General features: G+C 33.7%; 1 protein-coding gene across 1 annotated transcript in view; it reads right to left on the bottom strand.

Moving 5' to 3' along the window:
- Positions 1 to 27999, bottom strand: part of EPHA5 (EPH receptor A5) — a 313822-nt gene that overhangs the window by 35771 nt on the left and 250052 nt on the right. Inside the window, exons 9-12 of the mRNA XM_036854004.1 lie at positions 17118 to 17183; positions 8112 to 8179; positions 6650 to 6775; positions 5744 to 5929 (exon numbers count right to left, since the gene is read on the bottom strand). Of these exons, the coding sequence (XP_036709899.1) occupies positions 5744 to 5929; positions 6650 to 6775; positions 8112 to 8179; positions 17118 to 17183 (446 nt within the window). The remainder of the gene's footprint in view (positions 1 to 5743; positions 5930 to 6649; positions 6776 to 8111; positions 8180 to 17117; positions 17184 to 27999) is intronic.

The raw sequence follows: 27999 nt of genomic DNA, 5'->3' as shown, positions 1-27999 counted from the left end.
CAGGAAATCAGTCTGTTTAATCTCTGCTGTATCCCACTGATTAATAGGAATAGACATGTATTAGGTGATCAATTAATACCTTTTGAATAAATAAATGTTTCTTGTCAAGTGTATACTAAATAATAAAAATGAAGTTAGTAATGTACACTGTAAGAGCCTGGGTTTTGGAGTCATGCAGAACTGCTTTTAAATCTGGTATTATCCTATGCTAGTTTTATGATATTGGATAAGGTATTTAACCTCCTTAAGGTTAATTTTTCCCATCTGTAAAATGAGAACAAATACTAGTGTCTACAGGATAGCATTATTGTGCAGATTAAAGGAGATAATATGTAAAGAACATTAACTTAGCACATACTTAAAGTAATGTTAATTATTAGTAGTAGTTATAACTGTTATATTTATATGCAAGATCCTGTGAAAAAATCCTCGTGCAATTTTCTTCATATGAGTTTTAATTATTTTTCCTAAAACACCCATGGTTTTATAGAACAAAGTTGTTTAAATTAAAATATAAATTGTATATCACTCTAACTCATTTTAACTGTTTAGATGACTGTAATTTAGTCATTGATTCATTTACTATCATTCATGTCTTTTTAAAAAGTTTTGAAATTCCCTAATGTCTGGCCCTGTGACAGATACTAGGGGTGCTGTAAACATATATCAATTTCAAGAAGTTCATCGTGCAGTAAGGACAGAACATGTAGAGAGATAACTATGATACAATGGACAATATGACAAAGTGCAGAGAAATGCAGCTAGAATTTGTAAGACTGTCTCTGGCTGAGAATTCATTCATTCAACAAATACATGAAATGCTACACGTGCTAAGCACAGATCTAGGAACACACAGGTGAGCAAAATAAAACAAATGTACAACTGGGATGCTTTCCTTTACTCAGCTATTCAGCATTATTGAGTGGCCTACTCTATGCCAGGCAGACACTGAGGATGGAAGGAAAAATGAAGAGAAATGATCTCATGGAGATCATGGAGAAGGTCATGGAGAAGGTCATATTTGAATTAAACTTGAAGGTCAAGTAGAACTGAGGGAAGTGGAGAGGACATGCTAGGGCGGAATGAAGTATCTCCAAGGGCAGAACAAGAATTAGGTAGAGTTTTCTGGAAAGGAAATAATGTAATATGGAGATATGGCCAAATTATATCAAGCTCAGTATCAAAGTATATGTATTTTGCTTGATTTGTTTGCTCCTGGTGATGAAGCAAGAGAGGAAATTGATTTCATAAAATGTATGGAATGGACTAATATCCATTGGAAAATACCAAAATGGAAAGACTAGTTTGAAGATTGTTGGAATAGCCCTGGGTAATATATAATAAGGGCCTGTAAAATAAAATGGACTTTTACAGGATAGAATGAAATACTATATTTGAAAGATAATTACAAATTTATATAAGTCAGAATTATCTGACAATTTAAATCATCAATTGCCATTGAATACGTTATTTCCTCAGACATGGAAAGAAAAACAGGGAGACATTTCTTTAATTTTTCTCTAATATTTTGTTTAAATTTATTAATTTTACAGGAGAACTAAGTTTACTTGTATATGATCCTAGATTAAGAAATATAAGTATGAATATTTAAATAGAAATATACATATTTCAATAGAAATATTATATAACTATAAATATTTCAATATAAATATTTATATTTATATAACTACATTGTATAAACTATATTATATAATTATATTATATAAATATTTATATAACTATAAATATTTCAATAGAAATATTTCTTTGGTCAATTTTGATAATATTTCCATGGGTGGAAAAAATAAATCTTAAAGAACTAAGGCTGCTGCAATGGAAAAATTATAATTTTCCACTTCTAAATTTTATTCCTGAATCTATTTGAATAGTAAAAGCTGGCTCTATGTGTGTTACATTAAAGCATCATGCATTGCGAATGAGTCAATTAAGCCAGGACCTGTGGGTTTCTTACGTCATTTGTCATAGGTCTCTCTAGAATATATATATTTATTTATGATGTCTCCTGTTTAACAACAAATCACAGAAGGAATTTGAATGAGGCCCCATATTTCTGGCACGTAAGGCAGTGATAGAGGAAAGAGGAAGGTTCATGATGGCACCACCCAGAGGAGTGCTACTTCAGACTCCCCACCTCAGCTTCAATCAAAACAATCACAAGATTTAGTTGCACTTATGTCTCATTATCTGTGTGCTGCAGGTTGAGAGTAACTGCTGAATAAATTAGCATCAGATCAGAGAGCATGAAATTAAGGACACAAATAAAGTGAGTTGCAACATGGTAAATTAAAAACAAGTTGAAGACTTCCTAAGTTGAACATCAAGAGCTACATTTATTAAGGGGAAATACAGCTTCAATTCAAATAGAAAAAAAAAATAAGACAAAGAAGTATTTTAAATATTTACATTTTGCTTTACCTGTATGTGTAACTTCACCGCAACAACATCAAACAGAATATTTGATTAGAAGATTGGAAATTTAAAGTCTGTATTTTCAACCACAGCCCTGTTTTTTAGACTAGACTTTACAGAATTTAAATATGATCATTTGCTGATAATGGCATTTGCTTCTTAAGATAAAGGTCTCAAGTGCATATAAAATGGTATATGACAAATTTAGTTGTTTTACTATGAGAGTTTAGTTGTCTTATATTGCTCAGTCAGGACTCATTCACATAAAACAAATTCTGTAATAAATTAGAGATCTATAAAAGTAGGTGACTATTGGCTCTAATAATTTTGGGATCTTGTCTCCTAATATCTGATGATATTTGATGAATTCACCTAAACAGATTAAAATAAATACTACTATAACTACCTACAATTTTGTTCACATACACACAAATATATCTTAATTTAATCTGCATAAAATTTTTATAAGGTAGGTATGATTTTTTTCTTTTTCTGTGACATTGAGGCTCAGAGTGCTTAACTAAAGTGACCATAGATTGGTTTTAGGTTTAAATGTAATGGGTTTACATAAATATTTAGGACATCATCTGTTTCTTCAAGGAGCAGACTTTTTTAGCTAGGGAGCTAAAATATATATGCAGAGGAGACAAAATTAAATGAAAAATTTGAATAAGAGTTTTGGACAAAGGAAGGAACATTACTGACAGTTGCAAAAATCCTTATATAGGTACAGTGTTTGAAAGAAGGAGCCATTATTTCAGGGTTAAGTGATGAGGAATTATTTCATGGAGGTGATAGAATTTGAATAAGATTTTGAAGGAATTGGAAAGGTAGTTAAGTTTCAGAGAAAGAGGCAATGTAAGCAGGGCAACATATCAATTAAAATGGATTAGGAATGAAATGGATATGGAGGAGTTCAGAGCACAGGAAGAGAAATAAATGGAAAAGTAATAACCATGTGTTTATTAATTACCTACTCTGTGTCATGCCCATTTAACCTTTACCTGTATTAATTCATGTCACCTTCACAACATCACTGAGACATTCTTACCCCATGTCATTAGTGAGGAAACTAAGGTTCTGAATGTATAACCAACTTGGGCAAAGTCACATAGTAGTTTATGGCAGAAGCAAAATGAAAATTGGTGGCTAGAGCCATAGCCCATGTTCTTGACCATTATGCAGTACTGTTTTCCATGATCATAATAGCGATCTGGCACTCTTCTACACATTACAACTTAACTCATTACAGGATGGATTGGCTGTCTACATATAGGCATTAGTTTTACATATACCCTGGGTAAGAGGAAGTCATGGTCCTAGTTTATTTGAGGAAGTGAAACTTAGCAGTCATATTATGGATGAAAAGAAGACATGAAATATATCAAATATTTTGCATCCTATTATTACTGTTACTTCATTAAGAAGTATGTTTTACATTAGATAATACCTTTCCTGCATAGGAAATAATTTTACTCAATCACTGTTATAATTCTTGTTCCCATAGTATCTAGTCCAGCACATGCTATCACTAATGTCCTTTCAAAGTCCTTCCCCTCAGATAGAGTATAGTCCCATTCAAATTCTGATTTCATTTTATTGTACCTGTGACGATCTCCCTCACATCATATTCTTACTTAAAATATTCCTCCCCATTCATCATAGGGCATGATTTTGTAAAATATTTTAATTTATTTTATTCCTTCAAAAAAATATATATTTTCTTTGTCTCTCACCTGCATGGTGTCCCTGCCTCTTACCTATTTTTAGGCATGTACTCAACTGGGGGAAAGAAACACATCTAAGTTTTTTTTTTTTTTTAATAGATCTTTATTGGAGTATAATTGCTTCACAGTACTGTGTTGGTTTCTGTTGTACAACAAAGTGAATCAACCATATATATACATATGGGCAGAGGACCTAAATAGACATTTCACCAAAGAAGACATACAGATGGCTAAGAGGTACATGAAAAGTAACACATCCAAGTTTGAAGAAACCCACATGGCTGCAGGTAATTTTATTCCTATGTTGCATTCCCCTATGGGCATTCTTACTGGAGATGTGTATCTCTTTGAGACATGGAGAAAAACAATCTCCCAGCAATACAGGCTGATTCAAAAGTTCTGCCAACCATCAACATGATAATTTTAGCTAAGGTATTTTTCTTCTGTGTTCTCATCTGTGACCTACTATGAATGAATCATGATTTGGGAATTAACTGGTTATAAACCAGTAAATTTTTTTGTTGTTGTTTCTTTTGTTCCTCTTTATTTCGAAAACGTTTTTATTGTTGTTGTTGTTTTTGTTTTGTTTCCCATATTTAAAAGCTAAATGGCATAACTGGATATCCAATCAATTGAAATTACTTCATAGGTTGAGCACATTTATTGAACATACTTTGCTGCTATGCACATTTGGCATATGTAACTTAAAACTTGATTAACAGCAAATGGAAGTTGAACCAGTGCTTGGAAAAAGTCTAAAGAATGTTCCTTGCCAAATGTTTCAGACGATTTTACAAAGTGGTATGAAGTGTATGAAGTATAAAGGAAGGAAAGAGGATAAATAGGAATGGTGAAGAAAAAATGGATTAAAAGAAAATAAAGGCCTCAGTTATATGTCACATAAATACTTTATTGAGTGACTGAAGAATTATTTGAAATCCTTATAATGGGAAGCTCAACACATAACCACATTTACAAGACACTAACAAGAATCTGAGAGATGTGAAATTCCAGATATATCTGAGTAAAAACAGGATTTGCTTTAACAAAATAATTAGTCTCAAGGAACTTTCCCAGTCTTCTGAGGCAATTGCTTTCCTTAGAACTATTAAAATATCTCAATGAAAAAAATCAATAAAAGAAATACATCTGGCTATAAAAAAAAACCACTTAAAAGGTGGCGGGCATCTATGGTTACAGTAATCCTATTAAATGTTAAACTTCAATGCCTCAATCAAAACTTTGAAGTTAATATTTCATTAGGATAAAAAGTGAAAGAGCCAAGAGGAAAAAAAATTGATACTTTTACTGCTCCTTTTATCCGGATACAATTTCTCTGGTGCTGAATTCATAGTAAGTGAGTTAACACAAATATTTCAAATAATAAATAGAAATTTGGGTTCACTGAAGATCAGCTTTGACAAGAATCTACTAAAATATAGGACAAATACTATTAATATTAGGGAAATTGTTAATCACATTATTATGGCCAGTTTTCTCTCTATCCTGAAATCAATAATAATCTAATAGAAGAAATTCAGATATTTATGATCACACACACATGCATAATTTGCCATTGTACTTACTTTTGGTCACAACACCTTCTAAGTGAATGATGTTAGGATGGTCAAACTGCCCCATGATACTTGCTTCACCCAGGAAATCTCTGCGTTGCTTTTCAGTATAGCCTACTTTAAGGGTTTTAATTGCCACAGGTAATTCTCTTTTTCCTGGAAGTTTCAAACGTCCACTACAAACTTCACCAAATTCACCTTGTGATAAAGATGTAGAAAACACAGAAACTCATTACAAATCCCTACTCTAACAGTAGTCTAAAATTCTCTTAGAGTAGTAAGGTTTAGATAAAACAGAGTTGAAGGGGAGTCCAACTTCCTTATCTATGTTAAAAGAAATTAATGGTGCATTGGGAAAAATCATTTACACGTGATTGTAAGACACATTGGGGGCTATTAGTTTCATCTCTCTCACCTACAGAAACCTTAATGGAAACATTAGAAAGAAACTAAAAGCAACTGACTGAAAATCACTTCCTTCTTCCTTTCTTTCTACTCTAGCAGTGACACTAATGAGAAGAGAAAAAAGAAAAGGGCCATAGCAGGACAAAAAGGAAACAGTCTCAAGGAAGAGATGATTTATAAGTAGAATAATTGGGTGCTTGAATTTTGTAAATACTTTTGGGTATTAAAAATTATATATATTATATATGAAATATAATAAACAGTAGATGGTGAAAAACACTATGTTTGAATATACATTTGTGTTGGTTTGTTTTTTTTCATAAACCAAACATTTGCTGGTTTAAGTATGAGCTAGGCAGAAGGTAATATTAAAATATGATCAATTATACACCACCTTGAAAGCAAGTCAATTACAAAAGATTAAAAACATTCTGAGTTAGATCAGGACATTGATATATTACATTTTATAATATAAACACTGGTTAAAAGTCCGAGTTAAACACACCATCTTACCCGCTCCAATAACTCTTTCAATGGTGATGCATGAAGCTTCTATCTCCTTGGCGAATTCATGGACAGCTTGATTGGGATCCTCATAGGTGTGTGGATCAATATAAGTTCTTACTCCTGGCAGTTTAACTGTAAAAATAAATGGGCATTACAGTCGAAGTGCTTGTGATGGATGAGTGAAATTATAAACGTTATTAATGTACAACTATGGCTTAAATCCCCAATTCCTAGAAGTGACAGAGCTGCAAGGACAGACCCTCTCCTGAATTATAGGAGTCATTTGTACAGCTATCTCTTTTTTTTTTTTTTTTTATCTCATTTTTATAACTTTAGAAATCTGGATTGCTGGCATGCACAAGAAGAAGTGCATATGTGACGACGTATTTGAGTAAGGACATCTTTCAACACTAATGTTCAGGAGTCAGTCTCTGAGGCAAACTAAGACACTTTTGTTTACTAAACTGGACAATGAAATGCTACTGGTTTAGTTGTTGGTTTGTTTTCTTATGCTTTCCTTAAAATCTCATCACAGATGATTAGTTTAGGTTTTACAAACATAATTTAAAATAACTTTTCTGGTGCTTTGGTCCTATAAGACTGGCAAAGCAGTCAAGAAGAAAAGAGAAATTCACTCTATTGTTGCTGCAGGGCATTATGCAAGTTTCTTATGCTCTATGAGCCTCAGTTTCATCGCATTTTAAAGGCTACCGATATTACCCTCACAGTATTTTTTGAGGATAAATAACGTTAAATAAGATAGGACTGTGAAAATGGACCCCAAAATGTTTTGCAGCGTGAATTATGGCTTTCATGATTTTGACTTTCATGGTCATGTCAGAGTGACAAAAACAAAAAAAACCTTCCTTTTGTCATTTACTTGGCAAATCAACTCACACTGTACTATTTATTAAAAAATGAACATATTAAAATAATAATAAAATTAGAACCCATTTAGGCAGATTTTTAAAGCTCATTATTAAAACTTGATTTTCTGCATTTCTTAAAAGTGTAGTCTTTTTCAAGTCATTTGAACCAAGGTTGCTGCTACAGGATGTGCTTAGGGAAATTCCTACCAAAATGTTAGAAAAAGAAGAAGAAATTTATTCATTTAATCTGGTGGTGTTATTTAATGACATATTTCTACTGATTGTTGTTAGGAGTTAGAATTGGCCTGGAAATATGGTTTGAAATATAATAGCTTTATATATTAAGCAAAAAGTTTTTATTTTAATGATTGTAATGAAAGTATGCTTTAAAGAATTGAAAAAACCATCCAGCTGTTGCCTAGGGTCAGCTGGCAACTCCACAAGCCCATACGCTTTAGAGGAATGTAACAAAACACTTACACTTTTTATCCCAATATTTTTGGTCAGTTATTACAAATCTCTAGCCTGAAAAGAAGCCAAAATCACAATAAAGTGTCCCCTACTTTGTTTTATTTTGATTTTTTTTACAGTTTGCTTACTGTGCCCATTATGAAAATGCATCTTTTCCTCTTCTGGATCTTGTTTTGCTTTGCTGTAACCACACCGCCTGGAACAGAGTAAGCTACGATTAGCCACATCTCCAAGTGGTGCATCACATCAAGCCCAGAAGCACGCAACACAATTGAAATGATTGCAACCTTAAGTGATTTTCACACCAGCAGTATGAAATAACACCAATACTCTTTTGCATGAATCGTATTTCCCCAGCTAGTATCCCTCACTCTTGCGCAGATTTCACTGAGAAGTCTGAAGCTCTCCAAACCTATTTTTAAACATGACTTCACCATATACCATACACCAGACATTTCTCTGTTCCCTTCTTCTTTTACTGCTTTTTGCCACCTCAGAGGTCCCTGCCTTTTCTCAGGATGAACTGTCCCAAATACGTCTCTGATTCAAAAGTCTCCTCCTTTCAGCACCTTACTCCATTATTCTGTTTCATTTATTTCTCTTGTTTTGGAGTCTTTAGTGTCTCCACTGGTCTCCTGTCAATCTATCCATTTCCATCAATTTAATTAATACCTCTATCCCTCTGGTTTTATTCTTTTGGGAGTTATACTCTTATTCCCTTTGGATTTATTTTCTAGGAATATTCCACTGGCATTCAAACTCAATAGATCTGAAAAAGAAAAGAGTATCTTTCTCTTTACTTTCAATCTTGATCTGCTGTCTTCTTTTCCTCTTAATAACATTTTCATGGCTTTGGTACCTTAAGATCAAAGCCCTGTTCTCGTGGACCTCACAATAAATTAGTTGCCAAATCCCAAGCATTATATAACATAAAAGTCTTTTGATCCACCTCTTCCATTTCACTAGCTCTACCTCTTCTTCAATTAAGGTCTTGCTGTTTTTCTTTTGGATTACTGTCAGTGCCTCTGAACTGATGCCCCTGCATTCTATAACTGCTTTCCTAAACTACACTAGACATGGCTGTAGCCAAATTACCATAAATAAGGTATTTTTCTATTGTGTTAGCTCTCTTCTGCAAAGTTTTCAATAAAATAATAAGGTAAAGATTCCTAAACGTAGCCCCAATGCACATTTCCCACATCATCTCTGAGATATTTCTCCATGCTTCCGTTATGTTCCTATATACTGGTTCCTGCACTTAGGATGCTCTTCTTAACAATTTCCAATTATCAAAGTCCAGTTCAATTGTTGCCTTCTTCATGTTTTCTTTCCCTAATACCATGGCTTAATGCAGTCTTGCCCCCTCTGAACCCAGTAGCTTTCTGTATCCCTCTCATGGTGTGCCTGCCATTCTACAATGCAACATAGTCATTTGAGAATGTTTTTTGGCTCTCTTGCTATTGTTGTTAGTTTCTTAAATGGCAGCAACTACCATTCATCTATAAATTTCTGAAGTGACCTAGCACCTGGCTCAGAGTTGGCCCCAAAAATATTCGTCACATTGATGAATGAATAAATGAATGAGTGGATGATATTCTGGTTGAGTCTACACAAGGACAAGTGTTTGGAGAGAGAATACGCTGATGAATACTAAGGTACGTGAATAACCATATAACGTTAAAACAGCTGACCAAAATAAAAATATCTAAATTACTTTTAGTGAAACTCTAAGGAAGTGAATTTATTATTCACAAGCTCTTATAACAAAATTGAGTTTATTAAAAACAAAATTTCATTTACTTCTGCATAAAGAAAATACAGCCAAAATGTCAGATTGACAAAATATTTTCATTACAAAGTTGACTGAAAACTACTATATGATGTAAATGAAGTGGCCAGTTGACATGCACTGAGGACTGTTCCTTGGTTTCATATTCTAAAATGTTTCTTAAATATGTGTATATTTTGATATAAAAATGAAACATTCTATTCTCTATCTTTCTTAGTGTATAATTACGTATATTATACAACATAGATAACAAAACCTGTTCTTGTGCCATTTTTGAAAAATTGCAATTATCTTAATTTTATTGTATTAAAGAACTGGCAATTTATTAGTAAAGTACAGCTAGGAAAATTTAAGTAAACTTGAAGTAATATACTTAATACATATAGTGTTCTTGGGTGAGGAAAATTACAAAATGAGGAACTGGTGGCTTTTCAAATTTTATTCATAACATGTAGATGCATTTGTCACTTAAGAGCCCTTAAGACATCTTGAATCACCTCACCACAGTGAAATGGAGAGAAAAAACGAACACATGATATCATCCTGAAATAATAGCTGGTCTATTCAAGCTGACATTTAAGATATTTTAATACACTGTTCATATTTTTTAGATATTACATTATTCTTTCAATCTTTAATGTATGTACCTCTAGAGAGAAGTTATTGATACTGGGTTGTTTTTTTTTTTTTTTACCAATGTTCTAAATACAATTGTGTGAAATCATCCTGAGATTTATGTTATTTAAATAATACTGACAAAAAACTTTGTTAGAGGAATTCTAAAGATACCTAAAAAGTATACAAGTTCTTGCGGTTTACATTAGAAAACAAACATCCATTCCAACTTTAACTCTCCTACCTTCAAAAAAAATTAAGCTTTGAAACTTATATCCTCAAATAGTCTTTATCATTAAATAAGCTTCATGGATATTTAAATTGCATGCAAATGCCTCATATGAAAATGGAAATAAAACTTTGGATCTCATCTAAAAAATGATTTGGGAATACCATGGTGAGGAGTTATTAATATTTTAATACCTAGGGTGAGAGTCAGGAGGGCAATAAGAAGGAGTTATTTTTGACTACAGGCATCTCAAGACTTCTATAACATAATACGGCTGCATGTCACATTAACATAAAAAATTAAGTTCTGGAACACCCCAAAGCAGCATTAAAACAAACCTCAACAAGTTACAGCAAGTAGAAGTGCAGCTGGCACAGACTGGCACTCAAGCAGTGGTTCAGCCTTGGTAACAAAGCATTGCAGGGAGCGGGTTCATTCAGTATCATCTTCTGCACCTTGTCCAGATGCATCATTTTAACTCAGCATACACTAGAGTCAATAAATATGCCATTCTGTACATCAGTTACAACTCCTATCTTCTAGAACCGATTTTTTTTTTCAAATGGAAAAGAAACAGTTTCTTCATTTTGCTTCAGTCACAATTTTAATGAACTTCGATATCATTTTACTAAAAAGAACTGTAGTGGAATTAGAGGAATCATGTTCTAGCCATTTATACTTATTTTCTTCTAGAAAACAATGTTATTTTATTTTTTAGTAGTAGAGGTGGGCATGAGAAATCATATTAAATGTAAGCATAATTCATCTTCATAAATGAATATTTATTAAAAGGTATAGGAGTGATGCTTCCTATATAAGTGACTTCATGGGTAATTTAGAAATCAATCTATTTTCCCCCATTTCTATCCTAAGGATTTGAATAACACAGCCTTGATAATATTAATGCAGATCTTAAAAACTTGGCCCAAGCCACGACATCTAAATTTGGATATTTGAAATTTCTGTAAGACATGAAATAGTAAACAATAATCTTTATGAATGGATGGACGTGCCAATGAGTAATTTAGTTCTTGGATATAAATTAAAGACTTGATAATAAATTAGTGGTATGAATGTCAAGCCCTCCAGAGTACCAAGTGAAGCACAGAATCAGAACTTTACTAAATGACACCATTATGGACAATGAGGAAAGATGAGTGAATGGAAGAGCAAAAGGAGACTGTAGATCCTTACTCCACAATAACCTCCATAAAATCTGATTTTTCCATTGCTTTAGCCTATGGAAATAAACACTGAATAAACACTTTTTTTCCCCTTAATTCTAAATAAGGTGGGGAGGGGGGAATGGTGAAAGAAGGAATGGTTTTGCATTTTGATGTCTTTGAAAGAGTGAGCATATGCCGTGCCTGGCTCAGAAATGGACGTGCCTATAACTGTTCCTCTATTATCCAGATGGATTAAGAGAAGCTTTACCATATTTTAAAGCAAAAATATTCAAAAGGCAACGTTGGAGCAAACATTAGAGTCAATATGTGTTGCTTATGGAAAAGAAAAGTTCCTTGTATTGTAGCCTCTTTTAAAAACACATTTCTCCATATATGCACACTCCCTTGTTCTGACATAACGACCTCAACCACCGCATAATGTTGTGTTTAAGAATTTTATGCTGGAATCTTGAAAAAAATAAGTTACAGTTTTTTTGGGAAATAGTTTGACCTTTTCACTTCAAGAGTCTCTCCAACTGTAAAGTAGTTTTAATAAAACCTCAGTTAACTCAGCCCCCATAAAATAAAGAAGCATATGAAGATTAGCTTATTTATATATCTAATAAATACTGAAAATAGATTGTTTTATTTTACAGGACCACATTCTTCAATAAGAATGTGAGTGCAAATGCAGAAAAATGGGACATTGGATATATAGGCTGTCTTGCTAGCATTTGTATACTAGGGTACTGGATTTTGGGTTCCTTACAGAGAGATGTAAGTTACACCAAAAATGCAACTGATTTATTATTATTTACTGAAAATTCTCAGACATACTTCTCAAAGAAAATGTACATGTTTTTGAAAACATGCTTTCCTTGGATAGGGGAATGGAGTGATGATTATACCACACAAAATGAGGGCACAGCTTGCTGTGTTCCCATCTCACATTCTTCCAAGGATACTAACCACTCTGTGATTAATGGCAATGTAAGAAGCTAGCTTATTTCCTATTTTATGCCTTATATATCATTTTTAATTTCTATATTATAAAAGACAAAGAAAAAAAACCTTAGAAATAACACTTCTAAAATAAGGTAGTACATATGAATTTGTAAAGTTTTTCATTAATAACCTCTTCAAATCCTTTTAGAATTAGCAATAAGAGAAAGTCATGAATAATTTGAAATACTTCAGAAAACTCAAAGATGAATTATAGACTCTTCATTACTGAGTTAAAATTTAATTACCTTAGAATTTTGATATAAAAACACATTTTGTAAAGTATGACATGTAAGTATTGTGTCTCCCTGTTTTCAACAAATTTTGTTCTAATGTGAGAGTAGGTAATTTCCTACTAATTTCTAAAATAGTTCATGGATGTGACCATTGGATTTCTCAATTAGAGTAGTCCCACTTAATATCTCCTATGGTCTGAGGTTTCACAGGTATTACAAAAAAGGATTTGGTAGCAGTTCATAGCAAGCCCTCAGTTGGAATTTAATATATTATCTCTCTATATTGTGGGCAAGCCTCACATCTGCCTGCCAACAGCACTTTAAATGGCGGTCTAGAATTAAAGGATGATTTTATTCTCTATGTCTTTTTCATAACTCTATAAAATGGAATAGCACTTCCACATACCTCCCCGACAGAAATCTGTTGAAGATGAGTGAAATAATCTGTTAAGTATGTAAAAATAAAACTTTGCTAACTTCAAATTTCAACAAACTTTCAGTTAATGAATTAACTTTCATTTAGTTCATTGAAAAATTAAGGTAATAATTAATGTTTCAATGTAATCCACAATCATTTTGGTCAGATAAATATGTTTTGTTTTTGTTTTATTCTCTGAATTATGAGAGAAGTTAGAGTTTATCCCTTGTGCTTCCGATTTTAAATAGTATTTAAAATAAATAATAATAATTTCTAAAAAAATGTGGTTGATTTTCTAAAAATCACAGAGTAGGTAAATGAACAAAATAAGAATTTAATATCTCTATTTTCAGAATAGTGAACTCCATTTTACTTGCCACATGAATCCCTCAGAAGAAGTAGTAAGGGATATAAAAACACTGGAAAGCTTGACAACTGATGAATGAAGGAAATAATGTAACATATGTTTGAATTTAAGAAATGCAAGAAAAAGCTACTTTGGGACTATGGGAAATTTCAGAAGAACTTATAATAAACATTATGTTATAAATATATATTGGTTCCTGTAAGCATAAACAAAAACGAATATCAAGGGGTAAATAGTAATGTTATTTTAGAAATTGCACATATTAATATCTTATTTACATTGAAGACAATCAATTCAACACTGGATGCTTGTAAAAATGGATGGGGTGAGGGTGGGAGGAATGAAGAAATGACTAGAGTCTCAAGCCAGCTGTGATGGTATGAAGTCAAAGATCACAGATAAAAAAATACCCCTGCGAAAAATGTAGGCCGTCTTGGGGATAGGGTGCCTAAAATCTAGGCATCTGGGTTTCATTAAGACATATTACAGAACTATCTTCCATCACTGAGTAGGTTTCCATCAAAGCAGGAAGAATATTTTTAAAATTAACATTATGCATATGTGTAAAGATTTCACAACAAAGTAGGCAACTAGAGTGATGAAAAATAATTTGAGATCAAAGATAACAACATGTAATTACCAATTTCATCTTATAAATGGCACACCAGGCATTTGAAAAATAATGGAGTATGGTTTCCTGGTGGGAACTTTGAGAGTAAAACTCAGAACTCCATAGCCCTGCAGAAGATTTAATGTAGTTGAATTGCAGAACAAAGGATCTAGATCAATGGTTTTGAAATTATGTTTTTCAGACCCTGAGATTTCCACAAGGTATATTAAGGTACTTCTAAAAGCCAGTATATTTACAATGGGCAATTTTAATGTATATGTGTTGCATTATATTAAGGTCAAAACCAGTCACACATATTCATGAGTGGTCTTTCAAGAAATGAAAAACTATGATATTCCAAAATCTCAAAATGTCTATCTAACCTCTGCTCTGTAATTGTAAATATGTCTGTTCACAAATGATCACAGAATGATCCTTGGAAATTATTTGTGTGGTAATTGACAAACACTGATATGATTATACATACAAAATTAGGTGACAAGATTTTAGGTCAAGATTTCTTAGTATCTTACTGATTGTAGTAGGAAAATTCTCAGCCCTTAATTTCCACTACCTAAGGTTTTTTTTTTTTCCTTCCTAATGCTTTAATCTAAACAAATAGTATCTTTAACTGAAACCTCATAGTGACTAGAAATTGTAAAATGGAAGTTGAGAAAGCAGAGCAATAAAAACATATTTAGCTTCCATTCTTCCCAACTAATAATTTTGAACAACTTTCTTGCTGTCCAATTTATGTAAGCTCAATTAAAGTTTGTTTCTTTTGCTTTATTTTGTTTTGTTTTACTAATGCATTAAAAAAATTCTGGCTTTTCCATAAATCTTTGCACTCAAATTGTTAGTGTTTTATTGGGTACCTAAGCACATTTGTGGCTCAATAATTTGTTTTTTGTGTACACACACACACACACACAAATACACATGCACACACACAAACACACTCATTGAATAATTGCTGACATTATTTGAAGAAAGATGTTAGAAAAAAAATTGTTTTCTTAGGTTTCCTGGTGTGTGATTTGTGAAGAAAATGTTCCACCTTCCCTCTTTTCCTCTCTTCTTTTATTTCTTCACTTTATAAACTCCCTGAAGTCAACTACACAGTAGAAAGAGATACCATTTTTTTTAAAAAAATCAAGCAATTTAAATCCAGCTAAAGTTAGTTTTCATCAATACTTTCTAAGTCATGGCTTTATAAATGTTCATACACCCATATCTTTGAGGTTTAGTTCAAGGTATGTCTGGATGTCGTTTTTCTTTTTTTCCAAGATGTAAATTCTGCTTATTCTGCTTCAGTGATTATTTATCTCTTATAATAACCAAATTTGAGAGTCAAGTAAAATGAGCAATTCAGTGACCATTTTTAAGTTTTTTTATAGAGCAGTAAAAAAATAAAATCACAGTTTCAAGCCATTTATATTATACTTCAGCCTTTGCCAGGTTTCAGGGTTGTTTTGTTTTTGTTTTTAGTCTGTCACTGAAGACCTAGGCTCATATAAGAATTTCCTAAGTTAAATAATTAGGAAGAAATCTGTACTTTCATATTAACTTAAAAAAAGTTTTCAAATATAAAAATTTCAAAAGATTGAGTAAAAAGATCAACAAATCTTATCAATCTGTATTTGTTTATGCTCTCTTGTTCTCAGAAGATCATTGGTATCAATTCCACCACTTCTCACATCTATGCATGCATGCACACTCATTCACTCCACAGTTTTTTGAATCAACAAAAATTAATTTACACCTAGAGAACACAAGTAACAATTTTAAATGACCCAAGGCAGCCGTATAATTCTCTAAAATGCATTTCAGCTCTTTTCTTGGCAAATTTTGACTACAAATAACAGCTCAATATAGTAGTGGAGGGATTTAGACTCCTTAATCTAGACAGAAATTATCTGGAATATTTCACTTTTTTACAAGGTAGCTCACTACTGTGTAGGAGAGTTCCTCTAAATCTGTGAAGAGAGTTCTTTGGTCTTATGTTCTAGCCTATAGTTTCATAGCTATAACCCAGATATATTTAGGATTTGCATTTGTAAATAATTAAGACTATACCATTTGGACACTGATCCCAAAAATGTGCATATTTTTTACTTAATTGGTATCAACTTAGGAATATCACTTCTAATATCTGAAGTAATTCAAGCTTAAAACTATTAAGTAAACCATTTAAAATTACTTATGGTTCTGTTCTCCAGTGCCACATATATCCACAATGATTATGAACATAGAAGATCCTACTTAGGCTATGGTCATTCCATGGGTCTGGGAGACAGAAAAGGTGACTTCACTTTGACAGAAGTGGCATTCTACTTCCACGTATGATATGGTTTCACTCTTGATGGAACAACAAAAACAGTGACATGTTATATGTAAAACAGATGTTACGATCTTACAACGTCCTGCTTTAAATCAGGACCACAGTAAAAGCCTTGGAAGAGAAGTATGAGTGCTTGACTTAAGGGTGATATGCTATATGCATATTTGATTTGAAAGTATCCATTGTGAAATCACTTCAGATTCCTTTTTGGGACTCAGTTTCAGTCTACTCTTCTGTTAAAGCATAACTTGAATACTAACTATTAAAATGTACACAAATGAAAAAAAAAAAAAGGAATGCTGACGATAATACATATAGGTGGGACAGCACATAGGAGTGAAAGCAGGAGGGGAACACTAACCATATTAGGCTTGGATGGGCAACAGCGCACAGGGAAGAAGCCCTTCCACAGCCACAATCGCAGCAACTGAAAAGCAAACAAGAGAGCCCAAGATAAGGAAGAGATCCCACTCCCTCGATATAGCTATAAAGACACTACGAATTTAGACAGGTGTCTGCTTTGCTTTTCAAAAGCAAAAATTCCTAAATGCGTACAATTAATTTTCCCACAATGCTTTTCAAATTAAGAAGTATTTTATGGGTTTAAGAAATACAGAGCTGTATTAAATAGTTATTTTTATTTTACTTAAAAAGCTTATTTGGTAGGAAATATAATGAGCCAATGTATTTGATTATCCAATTAAAACAGACATGCAAATAAAAATGTAAGCATTTGAATATTTCCTCAGAAATTCCTGCAAAAATTATACTCAGAAGACGTTCTAAATAGCCCTGTAAATAAATGTTTTGCATAGAGCTTAAATATTTAGGATGGAGAATAATGCCTTGCTCATTTGACCCACTGATTTCTTATAGCAGTGGCATCATTTATTACAGACTATTGAAAATGTTATGCTTACATGACTTCTCCAATCATTTATGGAAAGCTGTCAATTTAAATTTAAATTTTCAGATTTTAAAAATGCATCTCCATAATATATTTGCAGAGCTATTGTTATATTAAAAAAAAAAACCTATATATAATACATGCACTTTTCTGGATATTGCAAGATTCAATATTCTTTTAAATTTTCCACATATTCATAGTAAAAAATCCAGAAAATATCAAGTAAATTGTTTAATATGATGTACTTTATTGCTAGAAACCAAGTGAACTAAAGGCAGAATATAACATAGAAATTATTTAGTGCTTCAATGCATTCACTTTCCAGTATAGTTTATAAATTGCACTTAGAGTGATTTCAAGAGAACTGTGGGATGAGCTCAGAAACGGTACCACACACCAGCAGGCCAAGACTTTTATCTAAACTCTGTCTATTTTGAACTTTAATTACTTAAAATGTGTCTAGTCTATTTTATATCAAATAAGGAGAAGAAAATACAATATAAACATCCAATATATTTGGGAATGCTAACAAAGGTAGACAAGTATTTCCAAATTAAATTCCAATGGATCTTTTTCAAGGAAAAATAGGCAATGTTCCATATATTTTCTTTGGAGCATTGACAATGCTTTAATGTTCCCACTAGTGAGTATCTGAGAATTTGGCTGTCACTAAAATGGCAACTGTGACATTTATTTCCAGATAGACTATTTGTATTTTAAAGAATATGCCAAATAATTATTTTCACTGTAGAGATATTGAAAGTCAAAGTTACAGTATATCAAATTGTTAAAATACTTATAAGAGTAGATAAAGCATCTGTAAAAACCTTTGGCAAATCTTGATATATTTCCTTATAATTACATTTATTTCATTAATGTCTTAATTACTGATATCTTAGATATGTTAACTTTTCTACTGCTTCTGTTTGTATCAGCACTCAGATTTGGGGTGGGTAAACTATGGCCCATTGGCCAAATCTAGCATACCACTTATTTTTGTAAGTACAGTGCTATTGGAACATGGCCACACTCGTTATTTATTGTTTATGGAGTCTTTTGTGCTGTTGAGGCAGACTTAGGTAGCTGTAACAGAGAATGTGTAGCCTGAAAAGCCTAAAACATTTACTATCTGGCACTTTAAAGAAAGTTTGCCCTCCTCTTTTTTTAGACTATTAGTTTTGTGAGATGAAGATGATTCCTTGACCTTTTTTTCCATCACAGTTTAAACATAATTAATGACACGTAAGTAGTTTCACTGTAATTGGTATTACCTAATGGTACAATTATCTCAATTTACTGATAGTTATTAATATGGAAAGTTTGCATAGATGTGTTAATTTTGAATAGCACAGTTCCAACTCAATAAATAATAAATCAATAATAATAGATTGTTGACAAATGTATACAACTGTTTTTTAGCAGTTAAAAAAAGATGATGTCATCTCCTAATAAAGTACAAACATCCTTCTAGTTGAGTGTGCACAGCTTATAAACACATGTAGAATTGTGCTTAGGAAAGCAAGAACTGCACTGTGATTGGCCATTACCTATAAGGATTTGTTTAATGCTTGATCAGTGTTCTAAGACTCAAAAAATACACTAATGATTCCAAAAATAATAACATTTTATTCAGTCCTTTTTATTTGAAAAAATATAATAAGGCTTTTGTCTTACAAATTAGTACATATACACGCACATACACACACACACAATTCACTATACCACCAAATCTACAAATTTTAGTCCTGAAGAATTTAACTCACCTTACCTATCATTAGATTTCAAATTTATAGTTTTTAAAAAGTTTAGTCAAAAACTCTGAGATCTTGTAAAATCAAACACTCCTACTTTTTCTGAGTCATTGTTTTAGATTTGGTACTGATGCTTTCTTTGACTTGTTTTAAGATGGCATAAATAAATACCCTGGGTAACTTAGTTAACTTCTTGGTGTTTCAGTTGACAGCCATAAAATAGGGATAATAATGGATTCTATCTCATAGGTTTTGTGAAAATAAAGTGAGAGAATATATGTATTCACTTAGATCAGTGTCTGGCACATCATATGCCTGGGAGGAAAGCGGTAGCTATTACTCTTAGTAATACCATAATCAAAATGATAGAATAGATTCTCATTATTTCAGAGAAATTAATTTTTTTCATGATCCATATAATATTACCATACTAAGTATTTCCATTTATAACATAACTAAATATCTAATTACTTTCAGACCAATTCATATAAATATAGATGGCCAATGTAAGTTAAAAAAAATCATTTCCACAAAATACATTTTCTTGGGGTTTAGTGATCAGAGGATATTGTGCATTAATATGTCATTGAGAAAATTAAAACTGAAGCTCCTTTTCTGTGAATGTCTGAAGTGGAATAGTAATCCCGCAAATTACTCTTTTTAAATTAACTCCAAGGATGCTGTCACAATAACACTTAGACACCAGATGGTATAAAGAACATGTTCTTTCCTTAATCAATAAATACTCAAAGTACAGGTTGAAAATGTTTACAAGCCTCAGAGATAATTTAGAAATAGAAACCAAAATGTGCTAGAAATAGCAGCCAATCTAATTTATGTGAGCTATGGTTCAACAAAGTCCATCTGCATTCCCATAACATTTTAGCACCTGGAAGCCTGTAAGTGACTGCATGCAGCTATAACAAGATTGTTATTATCAAAGTTTAAAATAGTTTAGCTCTTCTGGACTTAATATCAAAACTGTAGATCTTTGTTTTAACAGATATTTTGATTTGTCCTTCTGAAGATTAAAATGTGATAACAGAACCTTTCCAGACCCAAAGAAGATTCAAATGAAATTATTTTAGCCAGGTCTTACACAGAATTGATCAATACATGTACCAAGTGTGTCAATGTAAGTAAGATAACCTCCCTTCTACCCAAGAAAGATGATTATAACTCTAGGGAAGAAATTCTCAAAGATACTAGATCAGAGAAGTAAGACTACAGGCTGTGGATAAATGATGACTTAAATTCTTAAACAGAGATCATACAAGTGGATAAGAAAAACACTAAGATCCCAAAAGATAAATGAGAGAGGCAGAAAGAGTAATTCCGAAAAAGAAGTATTTTAATTAAATAGAAAGTATTTTCAGTTTACTGGTTAAAAAAAAGAAGAAAATGAAAAGGTTGCATAATTAACCCATTTTAAATAAAACAATGACAACAACAAAATTGGTGGTACTTAGTGCTGGAGAAAAGACTGTAGTTTGTGCCCTCAAAGGTCACAGTGAAAAGTACCACCGGTACTTTAGAAAACAATGCTCCAAAACTTATTAAGAGTGATAAAAATGTCCTTACCTTTTGACACCATTGGGTAGCAAAACAGTTAAGATCATGGAGTTTGTAGTCAAATTAAGAGCAGTCCTGGATGTATCCACTACTAAATGTATAGCTTTTGGTAAACTTGTTATTGATGTAAATGAGATAAATAGTAGAAACTATATTACATAGGGTTGCTTTGGAGAATGAGTTTGATTATAAATGTAAAGCTTTCTGCACTATCCTGGGCTCACAGTCTGCACTTAAAACTTTTTTTAACTGGTATTATTATAATAACATGGACTTATGGCAAAAAGTAAGGTGTAGATAATATGCACGAGGCTGGCTACAGATTTTAAAGGAACCAATGACCAACAAATACTTTGCAGTTAATAAAATCTATTTGTGGAGTCTATGATGCAACGAAATTAATATGGTGTAATATTAAATTTTTTAAACTTTAGGTAAAAATTAGTGTGCAGAGAAACAAAATGATGGCAAAAATTATATAAAATCTTTAAGAGCTACTGTGTTGGAGTGTTTCATGAATTTGAATTTTTATGAGACAATTTTAGTTTCCCTGATTTCAAAATTTTTTGTGGTTATTTCACTTTGTAATTTTAAGAAAAACAAAGAATTCAAATAATTCCAATTATGTTGCTGATTACAATATACTGTCATTTACACTGCATCAGTTTTAAAATGCTAAAAATGGGGCTTCCCTGGTGGCGCAGTGGTTGAGAATCTGCCTGCCAATGCAGGGGACACGGGTTCGAGCTCTGGTCTGGAAAGATCCCACCTGCCGCGGAGCAACTGGGCCCATGAGCCACAACTACTGAGCCTGCGCGTCTGGAGCCTGTGCTCCGCAACAAGAGAGGCCGCGACAGTGAGAGGCCCGCGCACCGCGATGAAGAGTGGCCTCCGCTCGCTGCAACTAGAGAAAGCCCTCGCGCAGAAACGAAGACCCAACACAGCCAAAAATAAATAAATAAATTTTTTTGAAAAAATGCTAAAAATAATTTAAACATGTAACAAATATTTACAACAAAAGAAGCTTAGGTTATTGTTCAGTGGTAATTAGAACTGACAGTGTTGTTTTATACATTTGTTAAAATATCTCATAATGCGATACCTTTTGCATCTGTGTCTTTATTCTTACTCTTCTTAGATTTATTACTGATTTCCTGATGAAGCTAGGCTAAAACTGAAAATATCTTTTGCAAAAACTAGGAAGGAGTTAAAAAACATAATGATAACACATATGGTTCCCAAACTCTACGCCTCAGTCCCCATACTTCTGACAAAAAGGCATAAAATTATTCCACCCTCCAAGAGGAGGTAACGTAAAATGGCTGGAAAGAGGTTTGTTTTCATTTTTGTTTTTGTTTTAGTGTGTTTTTGAGTAACTCTGAGGGGAATCCCACATCTACAACACATGCATACATTTATATGTGCAATCCAATCACTATTCCCAAGTCGTAGTCTAGGCAAATTGGAATAGGATAGAGTTATACACAGTAATTTAAAAATCTTTTCCAGTTGTCTGCTTCCTTCCTATAAAGAGCTTCTTACCCCTCACCAATGATTATAGCTGTCTCCCTATTACCCTCTAGGACCACTTATCAAAAACTGTCCTATCTGAGCCCTAATCCCTGGTAGGTGAGTTTTGAAATATCAACGGATCTTAGTCTTACCTAATCAGGTTCCAATCCTGGCATACTCATATCTTGCTGTGAAATAATAAGAAATATATATATTGGTCTCTGCTCCCAGCTCCTGACACAGACCTCCTAAAACCCTTGTTAAATAGGGGTACTATGAGACTCTTTTGTTCTAACTTCCAGTTCCTGACGCGGAGCTCCTAAAATGCTTGTAATTTCCTAAGTTACAGAAGCACTAGGAGCACCTCTTGTTCTAATATTTGGTCTTTGACTCTGGATCCTGACACAAAGCTCCAAAACCTCTTGCAATTTCCTGGGTGATAGGAGTGTCTTTTGTTCTAATTAGGTGACCCTTGGTGGGTTGGTTGCCAGAAAGTCCAAGTCATGATTAGAAACTTGGAATTTTCACCCTTACCTCTCATTCTCCAGAGGGGGGAGAAGGGCTGGAAATGGACTTAATGATTCATTATGCCTACATGATGAAGCCTCCACAAAAAATCCCTAAAATACATCCATGTACTGGAGCATGGCACACCTCAACTCCACAGGATAGGAGCTCCTGTACTTGGGACCCATATAGACCTGGTCCTCCATCTGTCTGTCTATCTGTATCTTTTATCAAATCTTTTATTATATAATCAACTGATAGTTGTAAGTAGGTGTTTCCCAGAGTTCTGTGAGCTGTTTTAGCAAATAATCAAACCCAAGGAGGGGGATCATGGGAACCTTTGATCTGTAGCCAAGTCAGAGAGAAGCTGTGGGTAACCTAGGGACCTACTGGTTGTGACTTGCATCTGAAGTAAGGGACAGTCTGGGACTGAGCCCTTAACCTGTAGGGTCTGTGCTAACTCTGTTTAGTGTCAAACCGAATTACAGGACACCCACGTGATTTCACAGGGAATTGCTTGGTGTGGAAAATATAACCCCAGACATCTAGTATCAGAAGTCTTGTGATTGTGGTAGCAGTGTGAAAGTAAAGGAGAAACACACAACAGGACTTTGCCTTTCCAACACACTTGCTTTCTCCTTCTGTTACCTGTTTCAAGCCTGAATAGTCTTATTGTAACATTCATCCTAAAAGTAAGAATCCTGGGACTCAGAGACAGGGAACCGCTTTCGCAAGGTGGCACTCATAACAAGTTGTGGAGGTAAGATGTGGGCACCAGTTACTGCATTGTAGTGTACTGGAAGCACAATTTCTTCTTCCATGTCTTCCAGCTCCTTTCATTTCTACCTCTCCCCCATGCTCAGCTCCCCACTCCCTCTGTTGAAAATTTAAATACATTTGCATGGGGAACCCTGTTATGAACACTTCTTTCTTCCTTCACTAATAGCAAGTTACCAGGTTTAAAAAGTCTGATAAATTTATTCACAATGAATTACATACAACAACTAAATTGCCTTTATCTGAGTCTAGCCCTTATTGTAGCAAAATATACCACATTTTGTTTTAAAGTATTAAAATGTGTGTGCCGTAAAAATACTCAATGATACTCAATGATCCAAATTCTGCTACATTATTCAAATGCATGTATAAAATAGAGATTAGATCATATAAGTGACTGAGGTAAACTAAATAAATCATACATATTCACAGATTTCTAAAATAAAAACTAACCTCCAAATTCTACAAATCTAAGTGTTCTATGTGCAGTCATCCTTTTTTCTTAAGGACAAAGTCACAAAAATAAACAAACAAACAAATTCACTTCAACTTACTCTGAAGACAACTATTAAGACCTAGGAATATCAAACTACATGAAAGTGATATTGACCAGGACCCTGTGGGGCTCCTGGGCACAAAAGCCTTTCTGTGTCCCCCATTTCTTCATTATAAGAAATAGGCTTTATTCAGCCTCCATGACCTTCCCTGAGTTCCAATGGGCAGGTTCAGATATTGATAGATGCTAATTAGGGAAGGGGAGGGGATGCGGAGACAAGTGAGGAACAGTCAAGAAACAGTAGTGCAGCCTTGGAGCAAAGTCCTGGTTCCCCCTCAAGGGATATATATATCAACATCTTTGAGTTGTTTTGCAGATACTGAAGCCCCCGCCAGGTGGGAGAAGTTAACCGTTTGCTGCCCACAAGCGTGTAGCCCCCAGACCAGCTGGAACCTGAAGGATGCCCCCTTCTTACCCCCACTTACCTCACCACCAACCAATTGGTTACCTCACCACCAACCAATCAGAAGAATGTCCACCAGCTGATCACACCCTCTTGGAACCATTACTGTAAAACTCCTCACTACCCGCTCAAGGTCAGGACACACAGTTTTGAGGACATTAGCCTGCTGTGGCCCCCTTTGCCTGGCAAAGCTATAAAGCTATTCTTTTCTACTTCACCCAAAACTCTTTCTCTGAGATTTAATTCGGTGTTGGGGTACAAAGGCCAGAATCGGCTTCAAAAGCAGAAAGAAAACTTGTGGCAAGTTATCTTAGACTACTCTTCAGTTGGTTTATTTCCCAAGCTATACTTTAATGATGATTCACTGTACTTCTTTTAATCATTCTAATGGGCCAGAGAGATCATTATAAAACAAGCTCTTCTTTCATGAATGCCACAGGTACAAGGACTGATGCAACTAGCAAACATTATTGAACATGTTAGATTCAGTTTACTTATGCCAGTATATATTTGGGAACGCGAAATGAATTTCACCAAATACTAACCACCTTTTATAAGCTTTTTTGCTACAGTAAACACAATCATTCTCATTATCTGCAAACATTTACTAAGAATTGATGTGCTATGCTTTAAGAATAAGAAATTATATATAAAAAATGCTTTCCACTCACATTATATAATGATTCTAAACCTGGCTACAGACTAGAGTCAACTGGGGAGTTTTGGGAAAAAAACAAAAAAAAACCCCACAATGCCCAGGCCTCAGCCCAGAACAATAAAATTAGAACACCTTGCCTTTGGGACACAAGCATTATTATTTTTCAAAAGCTGTTAGTTGATTTTCTCCATGTTGACAACCACTGATCCAATAGGTACTCAATAAACACTTGTTGTATTGAATGATGTGTCTTATAATAGTCTTAAGGGAATTTACTTAATGAATACAAAGGAAAATGTTTGTAATTAGCATATTAATGGTCTGCATGTTAATAAAAACTTCTAAAGTGCCAGAAGGTGCTTTAAAACAATTTGTTCTCTGGTAAGTAATTTAAATAATTCTCCTGCAATTTGTTTACAGTGTTAATTTACATTATCTACAAATGAAGATTGGTTTGTTAAGTAACTGTAAATTTCATCCTATCCTCTATCTTTTTAAATCAAAATTTTTTCCTCCATAACATTTAACTTTACAGGTTTCTTTCAATTGCAAGTTCTATGATTAATGACAGATTTTTGTACTTCTATATTTTAATACTAGCTACTTGGATTCTCTAGGAGTCATAATATCTCAAATAAAATAACAAAACAGTAAAACTATACTTTATTCAGTGTCCTCATTTTGCCCTTCTGAGCTACTGGACCACAGACTTAAAGTTACGTGAAAGCAAAGCTCAGTTTTCTCGAGGCTTTTCTGCAGAAAGCCTTCAAGAAGTGGTGAATATTTTAATGTAAAAGATTTTCTCTTTGAACTGTTCCTGGGCTAGAGTAAACCAGAACTATGTATACATATCTTTAATTATATATATGTATTATATATATATTTATTTATTATATTTATATATGAGAACTCATGCCATTAATGAGGCAGGCAGGAAGGAAGATGAGGCTGGGGAGGGGCTCAGGCAGAGATTGTGGAAGGCCTTGTAGACTGGTCTAAAGAGTTGCAGGAACCTGGACACTCCATTCGCATTCATGTTTACATGCCTTACCCATCACACACACTCTCTTGTAAAATTTCTCTTCATCCTCCAGGTCCAGCTCAAATTTACAATTTCTGTAATAATACTTCTGTACCCCTTAAGGTAAGGGGTACATCCATTCTATTATTGCACCAATTTGTTAAAAATAGAACACTAATTGTGTTATGTTGAAATTATCTAATTGCATGACTGTGTCACGATTAAACTACCCACCCATGCTATGAAAGCAAGAAGCATATCAAAGAATCAAATTTTATCAAAAAAGCAAATTCTGTAGGTCACCAAGGTCAGAAAAATCTAGTGAGCCCATAACAAAAGAGGTTACATGATCCATTAAGTACTTTGCTAAAAAAATCTGTGTGATATTTTGAATGGGAAAATCAAATTGTTTTACCTTTTTCATACATTTCACCATTTAATTTTTAAAATATTATTCAAATTTATGTAACTGAATGTCAGTACTATATTACTTTACACATGTGTACATATGTGTATTCGTACATAGATATTTATATACACATGTACCTATATATATATAAATTCAAATATATATAAGTATACTTTAGATATGGCCAATAGAACACGAATGCTTTTAAAAATTATTTGGTCTACATACTCTTGTCAAGTATACATGATGTTTTAGATTAAACCTTCTGAAAATTCAACTTTCTCTTCAAGTAGCAAATAGGAAATAGAACAATGTAGGTATTATATAGGTAAGGCAGATTACAAATTTTCAAACTGATATCTAACTCAAAAACTGGCAAATAGGCAGGTAAAAGAATAAGCTTAAGAACCACTAAAAATGCAAAAAAATATTTTTTCACCTCCATCTCAATCTCATTCCACACCCCCACTCCTTTTTCTTTTCCCTTATCTCCCACTTTCCTTCTCTGGCACTGTAAAGACATATCGTTTCTTGAGTTATTTGATAAATCAAAATCCTTCTCAAACAATTTCAATCCTCCAACTTCAAAATTATATTGTGTCTTTCATAAACCAGTAAGATTCAAGGTGATGCTGATTTGAACTAGTTAATTAGCTGATCACACAGTAAAAGGAATTCACTGTATATTCATGTCTGTAATCCTTACGATTTTTTTCTCCTCTTTAGTTTTTAAAAAATTTTTGAACATTAAGCTTATAAAAAGCCTTGCAGAAGACGGTGGGGGGGGGGGGAAGACGCGGAGTCAGCATCTCCCCACAACTAGGGCTCCTGCCTGCTGCTGGTGGGAGACTCTGACGCCTAAGGAGACGGGAGGAACCCCAAAGTGAATCGGTAGGATGTAGGAGGACTAAGGGGGTAGGAGAAGTGGAGGCCAGACAGGATCAGTGCCCCTGAGGCCAGGGAGATCAGGAGAGTCAGGCGGGAGGGGCCCTCCAGGAGGAGCGGGAGAGGAGGGGAGGGCGATTGCCCTGCCCACGTGGGTACCCGGAGCCTGCTGAGCTCCCAGGCTGATCCCCTGCCCTCCAAAGCCTCCTCCAGGTCTCCTGGGTCCTTGGGGGCATAGGAGGGAAGCCTGGTAGATCAGGAGAGGCAGGCGGGAGGGGCACTCCG

This window comes from Balaenoptera musculus, chromosome 5 (genome assembly GCF_009873245.2).
Source record: "Balaenoptera musculus isolate JJ_BM4_2016_0621 chromosome 5, mBalMus1.pri.v3, whole genome shotgun sequence".
Lineage (NCBI taxonomy): Eukaryota > Metazoa > Chordata > Mammalia > Artiodactyla > Balaenopteridae > Balaenoptera > Balaenoptera musculus.
Note: the sequence above shows the minus strand (reverse complement) of the source record. Positions and strands in the feature narration are given on the sequence as shown.